This window comes from Sorex araneus, chromosome 1, assembly GCF_027595985.1.
Source record: "Sorex araneus isolate mSorAra2 chromosome 1, mSorAra2.pri, whole genome shotgun sequence".
Lineage (NCBI taxonomy): Eukaryota > Metazoa > Chordata > Mammalia > Eulipotyphla > Soricidae > Sorex > Sorex araneus.
The window spans coordinates 439,203,374-439,215,914 of record NC_073302.1 but is presented as its reverse complement, the minus strand read 5'-3'; the positions used below and the strand labels follow the sequence as shown (position 1 = coordinate 439,215,914).

General features: G+C 41.7%; 2 protein-coding genes across 2 annotated transcripts; both read right to left on the bottom strand.

Moving 5' to 3' along the window:
* Positions 1 to 2,104: 2,104 nt before the first annotated feature.
* On the bottom strand, positions 2,105 to 3,037 carry LOC101546461 (taste receptor type 2 member 4-like). Its single transcript, XM_004608355.2, has one exon. The coding sequence runs from the start codon at positions 3,035 to 3,037 to the stop codon at positions 2,105 to 2,107; it is 933 nt and encodes a 310-aa protein (XP_004608412.2).
* A 2,941-nt stretch (positions 3,038 to 5,978) lies between these two features.
* Positions 5,979 to 6,926, bottom strand: LOC101546715 (taste receptor type 2 member 3-like). Its single transcript, XM_004608356.2, has one exon. The coding sequence runs from the start codon at positions 6,924 to 6,926 to the stop codon at positions 5,979 to 5,981; it is 948 nt and encodes a 315-aa protein (XP_004608413.2).
* Between the last annotated feature and the right edge of the window lie 5,615 nt (positions 6,927 to 12,541).

Sequence of the window (12,541 nt, the reverse complement as noted above, 5' to 3'; positions counted from 1 at the left end):
GCAAATCAATGAACAGCAGGATGACAGTGACAGTGCTACATACAGGAAGAAGCTGTAAAACAGAATCAGTTCCCCAAATTCTGGGTACCTAAAACTTTTCCTCCTGCAGAAAAAGGAGAAAGAAACAAGAACTAATCTAGAATAGCATGAGACTTGTGATATAGATTTATGCCATAGTGTGAACTTAATCTCTCAGGGATCCTATTACCACCTCATTTTAAGACTCTAATGTGATAAATATATCCAAATTTTGTAGTAAAAAAATTGTATTGTGATAATTCATAATAAACACACAGATAGAGATGGGCAAAACAAGAAAATACGATTTCTAGATTTTTTTAAGAGAACAAACATTTTTATTTTGCATTTTAATTATTTAGGTCACATATTTACAATAGTGTTAATTTTTATGACTTTTATGTACACAGTTATTACACCTCACTACCGCCAAAGTGCCCAAGACCCTCCACCAAGAGAATATTATTTTAATAAGATTATTGTGATTTATGTAAATATTATATTCCTTAAATGCAAAAGTATATACATTTTTATAAACCAATTCCCATTGTGATTAAACTTGTCGATGATCCATGTTCAGATTCTGTTCCCCTCTGGTCATAGTTCCATTATTAAAACCATTAAAATTTTTTCAGAAGCATGGGACGAGGGAGGTGGTTCAGAGTGGTAGAGAACATGTCTTGTTTGTATGAGATAGTGGATTTGATATATTCCCACTACTGTAAAGCATCTCTTAGAGTGTTTCTGGCCCTCTGGTACTACTGGGTATGGCCCCCACAATAGGAGGAGAGCATTGGGCTGGAGCAATAGCACAACAGGTAGGGCGTTTGCCTTGCACGCGGCCGACCCTGGTTCGATTCCCAGCATCCCATATGGTCCCCTCATCACCGCCAGGAGTAATCCTGAGTGCATGAGCCAGGAGTAACCTCCTGTGCATCACCGGTGTGACCCGAAAAGCAAAAAAAAAAAAATAGGAGGAGAGCATTATTTCAGAGAATAACATCGTGCCCATAAATTCAAGCACAAATTCACAAATTATATAAAGTCACCAAAAGTGAGATCCTCTCACAACCCTCCTGGATTTCCGCTGAATTCCATAAGTCTTAGGGATACCACCATCTTTTGTAAATTTGTACTCAGATTGCGTCAATCTACTTAACACCATTTACCAGTTGCTTTTGACCTCAGGCTAGCTCCCCAATTTTAAGCTCCCAGGAGTCACTAAGATAAGATCTTTAACACACATCATTTACCCCATCTCTAATCTTCCCTTCTTTACAGAATAACTTGGGAAATTTAGTCCTAACCTTTCCTGGAAGCAATAATAGTGCAAACCCAAGAGCTGAAAACTTTTTCTGTGTGTCTATTACATGCATAGCTATTTTCTTACACCTTTTTCCATTCCCATTTCTCTCTAACAATGAGTCTCCTAGCCCACAGTAACCATTTACCCACTGATGAATCATTACTGAAGGTTCTCAGACAAATCTCAGGTGAAGTGAACTACAGGCATTTTGGCTATCATGATGGAGAAACTATAATTATACTTCATTTAAATTTTAAACGTAATTTCCAATATTCAAGGATGCACGCCCCATAAGGGATGTTCATGTACCTAACTTCCAAATATTAGCCAAACAATGCCCTCCGAGATGTGGGTGAAACAGCACAGAGGCCAGGGAGACATGCATTGCACACATGGGCTCTCTGCTCCCAGACACCCAGCATAGTAAGTCCTGTCCCCACACCACCTGGTGAATCCTTAGGGACCCTGAACATGGCTGGGTGGCTCTGGTGGTCCGTAGCACTGCTGGACCTGAGAAACACCTCAGCTTCTGAATTTATTTCTAAAGTCAGAAGCCTTTACTTCTAAAATCCTTGAACTGAGTATGACCAGGAGTGACCCCCCAAGACTTCTAACCACTGTTTGGAAGTCTCCACACCCCACACTCAAACACACACTCACACACGCAAACACACACACACACACATTGAATGGAATGATAATTGATTACAAAAATGAAACCCTCAGATTCCTGGAAATTCTAAGAGAAAATCTTACCCCCAACAATGTGAGTTCCACTCACTACTGACCCCTGAACTTCTGTTTGTTGAAACAAAGAATCTGCTTGGCTTGGCTTTTCAGGTTAGGGTGTGTGAGAATAATGAGAACAGAATGTGCTGGATGGTAAAGGATAGTAAATGCCGAGCAAATGATTCTCATTTTCATAGTCATCCCCAAAAAGGAGGGTAAATAAAGGAGCAGGGTGACAATCGAGTAAGGGATGTAGAGGACCAGGAAACAGATCATCAGCTTCATGGCGCCCACATGAGCTTCCGTCTGGGGATTCCAAAACTTGGTAGCATTTCTCTGCATCTTCTGTATGTGTCTCCTCAAGGAATGGATTAGCAAGGAAGCCAATATCACGTTCACGATGAACTGCAGAAATGAGCTCAAGACGTAAGAGGTCAGCAAAAACAAAATGTCCTCTTTCAGGTCTAACTCTGTGCCATTTTTCCTAACCACAACTATTGGGGAGGGTGAAATCAGTCTGAACACGACAGAGGGAAGAGTGACAAGGGCAGAAATCAGCACACAGGCCACCAGCAGCCCAGGGATCTTTGGGGAGAGATTTTGTTTCAGCAGGAGAAACACTGAGTGTTGGAAGTTAGAAATCTTCACGCAGTACAAGGTGTTCAGTAATGTCACAAAACAAAGAATACAGAAGTCCAAAAGTATCCAGCACACCAAGAAGAAAATAGATGCATTGACTGACCTGAGAATATCAGGAGTGATGGAGAGGCAGAAGATGTTCAAGAGAAACAGTCCCATCATAAGAAACCGGGCAATGCCCAAGCTGAAGAGGATCTTGTCGGAAGAAACAATTCTATGTCTTTTCATCCAATTCTTACAAATGAAAACTGCAATAAACAGGTTTGCAGTGAGTCCCACAAAATCAAAAATTATGACAATAATAACAACACATAAAAATGTACACGAATAATTGTCGTGACACATTGGGGAATTCGATAAATGCGGTACTGATGCCCAGGACAAGAGAAACCCTGAGATGTACAAGTAGATACCAACATCTAGCAAAACAGGACAATTGCTTTTTCCCAGTGGCAAAAGAACTATCAGTGTCCTGAGAGCCAGCTGCTTTTCCTGAATGCAAATCTTCCATGGATTCCATTACTATTTCTTCAATCACATCCTAGTTACCTTAAAAATGACTCACTCAAACACTTGGGAGTCCACTCCTTGCAAACAAAGATAGCTATATGGAAAGACATAGTCAAAGATTTCCAATTAAATGAGAACTTTTCATTTCTACCCCTGTTTTGAATGGTATTGTCTTTCTTCATATCCAGCCCAGGACAGATAGGAATGCCCAATTCCTACTCACCCAGCACACCATTCTCTCTCCTCTCCCCTCCTCTCCCCTCCCCTTCCCTTCCCTCTCCTCTCCTCTCCTCCTCTCCTCTTAAATGCCCTCTCTCTCCTCCTCTCCTCTCCTCTCCTCTCCCCTCCCCTCCCCTGCCCTCTCCTCTCCTCTCCTCTCCTCTCCTCTCCTCTCCTCTCCTCTCCTCTCCTCTCTTCTCCTCTCCTCTCCCCCTCCTCTCTCCTCTCCTCTCCTCTCTCTCCTCTTCTCTCCTCTCCTCTCCTCTCCTCTCCTCTCTCTCCTCTCATCTCCTCTCCTCTCCTCTCCTCTCCTCCCCTCTCCTCTCCTCTCCTCTCATGTCTAATCCTGATGCTATAACCACTTTCTCCAACCATGATGCCAGCAAAGTCAACATGAATCTTTCATCCCTTTGCACCTGCAGTGAGTTCCAGCCTTCCAATAATAGATAGATATAAAGGACGTCCCAAGTCCTTTTCTTAAAAAAAAAAAAATCTTTTCCTTAATTCCATTCTTTTATGAAAATTGCTTTACTTAGCATTTCCTCACCAGTCACACATGTAAATTCACATCATAGTCATTTGCTGCACTGTGTTTTTTCTTAGAAAATTTCTTCATTTATTAGTCATTTATTTCCTTTATTGATGCAGGTTGATACTTAGCCCACACATGCTATTTCTTTTTCACACATTTATCTACCAAAGGGCTAGAACCAAATACACAGTAATGCTTCATAAAGTGTTTTGTATCAAATAGCTGTTTAATTGCTTTATTTTTCTGTAATTTCCTTAGTGTAAAGGACAACATGTGTCTAGCAAATAATATTACTGAAAAACAAGGTAAGAACAGAAGTATAGCACCTCCTACCTACTCTTACTGGTGAGTGAAACCAAGATGCGATACTGGATACAATAACATCTAGGTTACAAAAATGTTGTCAATAAAGGGTATACAGAGTTCTATTACAAATCCACATAGGCAAGATTAAGAGCTAAAATTTAAAGCTTGCCAAGACGCAAAGTGGTGTGGTTCTATAAATAAGGCTCCTGAGATCAAAACCAGAGACTAAAGCCTGGGCAAAATTCCTGAGCTGGAACTCAGGTGCTCACAAAAGCATTTTCATATAAGAGAAGGGCCCTGAGGGCTGAAGAGATGATATAGTGGACAGGACATTTGTTGCGCATGCAACCATCCTGAGATTTGAGACCCAGTACCCCATGTGGTTCCCCAGGCACAGCCAGGAGTGATCCCAAAGCATAGAGTCAGGAGTAAGGCTTGAGAATTGCTAGAGTGACCCAAAAACAAAACAAAAAATAAAGACAACAGCCATTGAGAGATGTGCCCGGAACAGGCAAAGAGAGTGAACCAGAAGGCCATGATTACTGGGAAGGTAATATGATAGCTCAAATTTCCACTCAATTATCTATAGAATAGAGTACTATGTTAAAGTAATTTAATCAAAATATCACAAACACCATATTTTAAAAATAAATGGTCTGCTTCAATTAGGGTAAAAGAAATGAGTGTGAGATCAACATTCTTTTAATGAATGAATGAACCGTAAATAAGATCATCCGAAATCAAAATGAAGTGAGAGATTTACTTCTGGGCTCTCATAGCAGTACCCTGCATCTGAGAGTCCAGTCCTTTCTCAGAGACACCTGCTGTCTAGGCAGTAATAGAATACATACCTGAGCAGCCAGGCAAAGAAAGTTCATTGCTCCTGGGCTGTGATGACCATATGGCAGGATACATTCGGAGGATAGACAGAACCTGGAGGGAAAGCCCGCTCACAGTCTCCTGAGAGAATGTCTTTATATTGCTCTCTCCATCTGCCCACCTCTAGGAATCACAATGACAATTTAACTCTAGTGAGGTGTGCAAAATGTCCCTCACTCTGCGCTCTCAGATGTGCTGAGAAAAAAATAAGGTTCTTCGTTTCACTGAATGCAATATGCTCACCCCCGCAACTTCAAGCACCCTTGTTTGGTGTCTGTATATGGGAACAGAGAGGCAGAGATAGGGAATGGGTAATCCAATGAGATAGAGAAAGAAATATTTTCAGGAAAATATTGAGTTTCTTTAGATTTAAAAAAGAAAATCTTTCATATTTCAAGCAGTGTCCTGTTTGCTCCTTGAATCCGGTCCAGGGGTGTGGGAGAGGGGTGAGATGCTCTCTTCTTCACATGGAGAAATGTGTCCTTGTCTCCTCTGATTCCAGAGAGATTTCCTAGTTTTTTTTTGCAATCTGCTTGCCCTGCTAGAATTCGAGGCTGGTTCTGTATGTGTGCTTTGTTCCCACTGATTCAAAACAGGGAGCTGTCAAACAGCTCTCGAAGAGGGAGAAAATTGGGACTTTCACCTGCTGTACTTGCAAACGACTTTACAGAAGGTGGAACAAGGTACAGTAGTGAGGCATTATCCTACAGATGTTACAATATAGCTACCACAAGAAGCTCAGAAGAACCTATAGACCTGATCTGTCTCTTTCAGAACTGTTTATCTATCTTTCCGATTCCTCTGAAAGGAATTCAGGTCCCTGCTATAACCTCTGCCACTCTAAGGGGCAAGGGATTCCTTGGATCCAATCTGAAGTTGACAAGTCTCACACCAAAGCATCTTTACAAATGTCTGTTTCAGTTTGTTGCTTCCTAAAATAATAATAAATGAGTGGCCAGCTGAATAAAACACAGAAAATACTTCTCCGATCATCTTAACCATTGTTGGTCCGGGTAGGAAAAATCTGAAAAATGAAAGTAAAATGCAAATGTAATACAGTAGAAAGAAAAAGAGAAAGGAGAGAATGATTTTGGTGGCTTTCCTGTGGGCCTGTGTAGTTGTATCTCTGGAGTTGGTTCCATGTAGCTGCATCCGCTGAATGTGCCTCCCCAGGGAGACGAGGAGCAGAAAGTAGGAGACCAGCATTACTATTAGGGAAGGGAGGTCCCAAAGAATTCCAAGTGCATGGACCAAATCATATTTACTTTTTTTCCTAATGTGCTCAGACACATTTCCTGTGCCGCTGATTTCACTAAAAGCAGCACAGATCTTAAATTCGTGGATCCGAGACAAGGCGCTGGCACAGGACAGGAGCACTGCAGCCAGCAGCATCCCTAAGACCACCCTGAACACTCTCCACTTGAGCCAGAGGAAGGTCGGGTGGGAGAAACTGGCGATTTTCAGGCAGTAGAGGACACTGAGGCAGGTGGCAAGCCAAATGCTCAGATGGTTTGTAAATGTCCAGAAAATTCCCAGCATTTCCCTTAAAATCATATCATCTTGTACCTTGGAAGGCAACACCAACAAAACACCATCTATCAGGAGAATCCATAGCAAAATGATCCTAGAAAGAGCCAGGAAAGTGATGATAAAGTCCGACAAAGAAAGTGTCTTGTTCTTGAACCAGCCGCCACCATTGACCAACCCAATGAAACCGTTGCCCAGAATACCTAGGAGAAAAAGAATGATAACCAGAATCAGGAAGACCTGCTCTGTGAGTTCCAACATGTCACCTAAGAGAGCTGATCTTTGTTCTTTTTGTTGATGCACACTCTCATTCCTGGTTTGAACTCTCTCCCTGTGATTCTGTCACTCCCACTGTTGCTTCACCGTTGACTTGTCTCTGCCCAGCTGAGGCTGGTGTAGAACAGCTTCATGAGTTCTCTCCAACTTCACTGATTACATAAATTGTCACTTTAAATCTATGATCTAAAGTCAGCAGCTCCTCTTTGCCAACATGCAAATATAGTAGGAGTCAGTGTCACACGGTGAGGAAGAGATCTGCATCACAAATCTGGAGTTGATGGACAACTTGGACACAGTTTCAAAGGGAGCAATGCCAATAAGAGCAAAAAGTATGATGTAAGAATCACATAGATGCTATGTAAAAAAGATATGTGTATAGTAGAAGACTAATATTCACATCCAGGGAAAACAGGGGCTAGGAGGACTGATCCTTGAAATCAACCACAAGTGTGTGTACGGTGGAGGCTAGGTAAGACAGAGAAGGGGCCAGAGTAACAATAATAGTTGGAATAATCACACTGGATGATAACAGTGTTAAAAGTTGGTAAAGAGATATGCCGGGTAACCTGTTGTTATCTATATTGCAAATCACAATGCCCTAAAGGAGAGAGAAAGAGAGAGAGAGAGAGAGAGAGAGAGAGAGAGAGAGAAGAAAAGTGACTGCCATAGAGGCAGACTGAGGTGGTTAAGAGTTTTTGGGAGGGAAACTAGAGACACTGGTGCTGGGAAATATACACTGTGGAGGGATGGGTATTGGAAAATGTATGAATGAAACCTAATCATGAACAGCTTTATAAGGGTCTATCTCATAGTGATTCAATAAAAAAAGATCTTTCTAAAATATCACATAGAAACATTCAGAAGTTTCATGAGAGGGAGGACTCATGACAACACGGAGAAAGGGGAAACATCAGAATCCCATGAAATGCACTGGCATAGTCACCACCACGGGGGGTTAAACGGTGTAAATTAGAAACTGTTCAGTCAGTGCCACTGATCCTGAAATGGAAGTAAAAGTTGTGCCACTTAAAATAAGTATTAAATGAAAGAGCCTTAAATTTTTCCTACTGAGCCATATCATCACAAATTTATAACTAAACTTTTGAGTGACAAAAACACAAGTGAAATAAACTAAATCACACAGAATATTCAAAGTATGAATTTTCTTTTGGAGTACATGACCACTATATTGATAAGTCTATGGCAGTGAGTCGTGAGGGACTGGAGCGATAGCATAGCCGGTAGGACATTTGCCTTTCATGCAGCCGACCCGGGCTCAATTCCTCCATCTCTCTCAAGAGAGCCCAGCAAGCTACCAAGAATATCCCACCCACATGGCAGAGCCTGGCAAGCTACCTGTGGCACATTCGATATGCCAAAAACAGTGACAACTAGTCTCACAATGGAGACGTTACTGGTGCCCGCTCGAGCAAATTGATGAGCAATGGGATGACAGTGCTACAGTGCTACATGGTAGTGAAAGTAATAGATACCATACACAGATACTAAGAAAGGCTATTTATCTAGAGCTGAGCCTTACACTCCATTTGCTGCCAGGTACTGGTAAACACAAGTCACCTGGTAGTATAAGGGACAGATAGGTGGCATAGCTGTTGTTAGGATTCACAACTGCAATCCAGTAGATGCCCAGGCCTTCTGGACTTTGAGAGCACAACAATTGCTAGGCATAAGTAACTGAAAACCCAAGATCATAATCCAGGCTCAGTAGCCTTCAGTGCTGTACTTGTTACACAGGCACAAATTGCTGGCAGTTACTCAGGTTCATACAGACTCATAGCCATAGTAATTGTCTTCATAACTTGCTATCATGAACCCACAAACACCACCCTTGAACTTAATCCTTAATCCTTAATCCTCACATAGCTCCAGGATAATGACAGAAGAAAGAAATTTAACTACATTGATAAATGAAGACAAAGTCTCAATGTAGTGCAGTGAAGGTAGCTCAAAGGGCTTTATCACATGTCTTGCAAGCAGAAAGTCTGAGTTCAATCAATCCCCAGTACTGTACAATACACAACACTCTGGGAGTATCCAAAAAATTAAAAACTAAAAAATGCCTAGAAGAACCCCAAGCATATCATAATTTTCTAAATTCCCTGATGAAGACTTCAAAGCAACAATACAAACAATGTTCATTAAAGTGATGAAATAAATGAACAAGAACTTTAATAAAAGAAATTATAAGGAAAATATAAACATAAATTATTGAGCTGAGAAATATAATAATTGAAGTTAAAAAAAAAAAAACAATGACGTGATCTCCGCCCAGACGAGACCCTGAGCAGCAGCACACGAACAGCTCCTCTGCTTCTAAAAGACCATGATCCAAGACGCCCACTAACTACTTTCAGCACCCAGTGGCTTCTTGCAGAAATGCCTCTAGACTGTGAACTAAGCTATGGCCCCATGCCGTCCCAGGAGGGGAAAGATTTTCCTCTCTCGGCCTTTCCTTTCGCAGCAGCATGGCGACCGCCATCTTATGGAGCCCACTAACTAGAGGTACGAGTTTGCAGTGACCCAACTTCTGGCATAAATTTCTCTGGACTTAATTACTAAAATACCAGAAATCCAAAACTGTGTGGCCGCAATAGCGGCCGTGCAACCTCATATGTTCTTCATTCCCAGCAATGGAAAACAAATTATCAAATGATGCCTTTTTGGTAGGTCTGATGTTTGGGGGAGATTTTCAAATAATAATAGTGAGTTTTCTGTTGAAATATTGAATGTAATCAGAGTAAAGAGAGAGTAAAGTGAAAATCATCAGCCACACAGGTTGGGGGGGGGGAATGGGAGGTATACTGGGGTTCTTGGTGGTGGGATATGTGCACTGGTGAAGGGATGGGTCTTTGATCATTGTATGACTAAGACTTAAACCTGAAAGCTTCATAACTTTTCTCATGGTGATTCAATTAAAAAATATGCATATTTATTTATTTATTTAAAAAGAGTGGGTTCAGGGAAAGGGCAAATGGGTATGTCTGGCCTGCACAGAACCCCATTTTGATCCCTGACTCCTCTTGTTCTCCTTATCACACAAAGTGTAGCCCAGATTGCCCCTGGAAACTCTGTAAAGCTCAACAAGAACAAAACCTCAATGTAGGGACTCAAGAAATAAAAAAGCTGAAGACAAAGTTGGTGAATTTGAAGATAGGGTATAGGAAACCTCCAAAAAAGAACATAAAAAATGTTGAAAGAAAGAATAAGGAAATCAATTCCTGGATTTACTGGACATTTTAAAGAGGAATAACATTTACAGCATGGGGGTTCCAAAAGGAGAAAATACCTTTTCATATATTTCATGTAAGGATGCAAAATACCCATAACATTTTCATATATACTAAGAGAGAGGGGTGAGTGTGTGTGTGTGAGAGAGAGAGAGAGGGAGAGAGAGAGAGAGAGAGAGAGAGAGAGAGAGAGAGAGAACCTCAGCAGATCTGGGTGGTTTCTTAGCTACACAAATCTTGCTTCAGATATCATTTTGAATACCTTCTCCTTGTTCTAGAAAATGCTTTATCATTTAACTTTTATCATCTACTGAACTCCTGTGTCTTTCTACCCACCTTGTGATTCTGGGTGTGGGGGGCACAGGAAGAGATAAGGAGGGAATGGATTTTAGAATCAAGTGATGAGCAGGAGGTCTGAATTACCCTTTCTTCATCTATGATTCTGAGCTGTTCATTTAACCCATTTGTGTCTGACTTCTTTCTGTTTCTAGATACCAACACTTCCATTACAGAGAAGTTGTGGAGAGCCAAGAGCATATGCAAGTGCAGCTCCAACAGTACTGGGCTATCTGCGCTTAGCTGGAGACGAGCAATGCCTCAAGTTCTAGCAAACACAGTGAAGGTTTTCATGCTTCATAGATGCCAGTTTGTGCCCAGTCTACATTTCAGAAACATGACAATTCCTAACAAAATTGGTGGAACATCATTCTCTTTCATGTGGTGTGGAGAATATAGGAGATGCTATATTAAAGAGACTATTTTGGGGGCCAGAGCAATAGCACAGTGGGTAGGGTGTTTGCCTTGCATGCAGCCAACCCGGGTTTGATTCCAAGCATCCCATATGGTCCCCCAAGCACCGCCAGGGGTAATTCCTGAGTACAGAGTCAGGAGTAGCTCCTGGCATCGCTGGGTGTGACCTAAAAAGCAAAAAAAAAAAGGGGAGGGGGAGACTATTATATCTTAAAGAGAGAAGTCCTAACAAAATTTTAATTCCTGGTAAGTTCTTAGACACAGAACACAATGGAACCAGTCAATCTCCCAATGCCCCAGAATGATTGTGTGAAATGCCTAAGCAGAATGCATATATTCTTTTTTTTTTAAGTAGGAGAACTGCTATTTATTCAGCCACTGATGAAGCTGGGACTGGAGTGATAGCACAGCGGGTAGGACGTTTGCCTTGCATGCGGCTGACCCAGTTTCAATTCCTCTGTCCCTTTCAGAGAACCTGACAAGCTACCAACAGTATCCCGCCCACACAGCAGAGACCGGCAAGATACCCATGGCATATTCGATATGCCAAAAGCAGTAACAAGTTTTTGACTCAGAAATAACACTCCTGAGAATATATCACAGAGATGCAAAAAAAATACAGTCAAAATTATATCTGCACTTGTATGTTCATCGTAGCACAGTTTACAACAGCCAGAGTCTGGAAAAACCCCAAGTACCCGAGAACAGATGATTGGTTGAAGAAACTCTGGTACATCTACACAACGAAATATTATGCAACAATTAGAAGAGATGAAATCATGAAATTCGCATATAAGTGGCTGGACGTGGAGAGTATCATGCTAAGTGAAATTAGTCAGAAAGAGGACAGAGATATAATGATGGCACTCATTTGTGGAATATAGCACTGTAGCACAGTCATCCCGTTGTTCATTGATTTGCTCGAGCAGACACCAATAACGGCTCCAATGTGAGACTTGTTGTCACTGTTTTTGGCATGTCAAATATGCCACAAGGAGCTTGCCAGGCTCTGCCGTTCGGGTGGGATACTCTCGGTAGCTTGCCAGTCTCCGAGAGGAACAGAGGAATTGAACCTGGGTCAGCCACATGCAAGACAAAGGCTCTACCTACTGTGCTATCGTTCCAGCCCTTGTGGAATATAAAGTAGCATAATATGAGACTAACACCTAAGGACAGTAGAGATAAGGGCCAGGAGGATAAAACTACGGTTTGGAAGCGTGCCCCACGTGCTGGGGGGAAAAGCAACAACTACGTAAATGGTGATTGGAGGGATCACCCAGGATGGGATATGTGTGCTGAAAGTAAACCAAGGACCAATCACAATGACCTCTTAATATCTGTATTGCAAATCATAATGTCCAAAAGTAGAAAGAGAGTAAGAAGGATTGTACCTGCCAGAGAGACAGATTGTGGGGTTGGGTAGGGTGGTGGGTGGGACACTGGGAACAATGGTGGTAGCAAATGTGCACTGGTGGAGGGAAACTTGAGCATAGTTTGACTAAAATGCAATCATGCAAGTTTGTAACAGTATCTCACAGTGATCCAATAAAACTTCTTTTGAAAATAAAACCCGCATACCAGAATATTCAACAGATTATA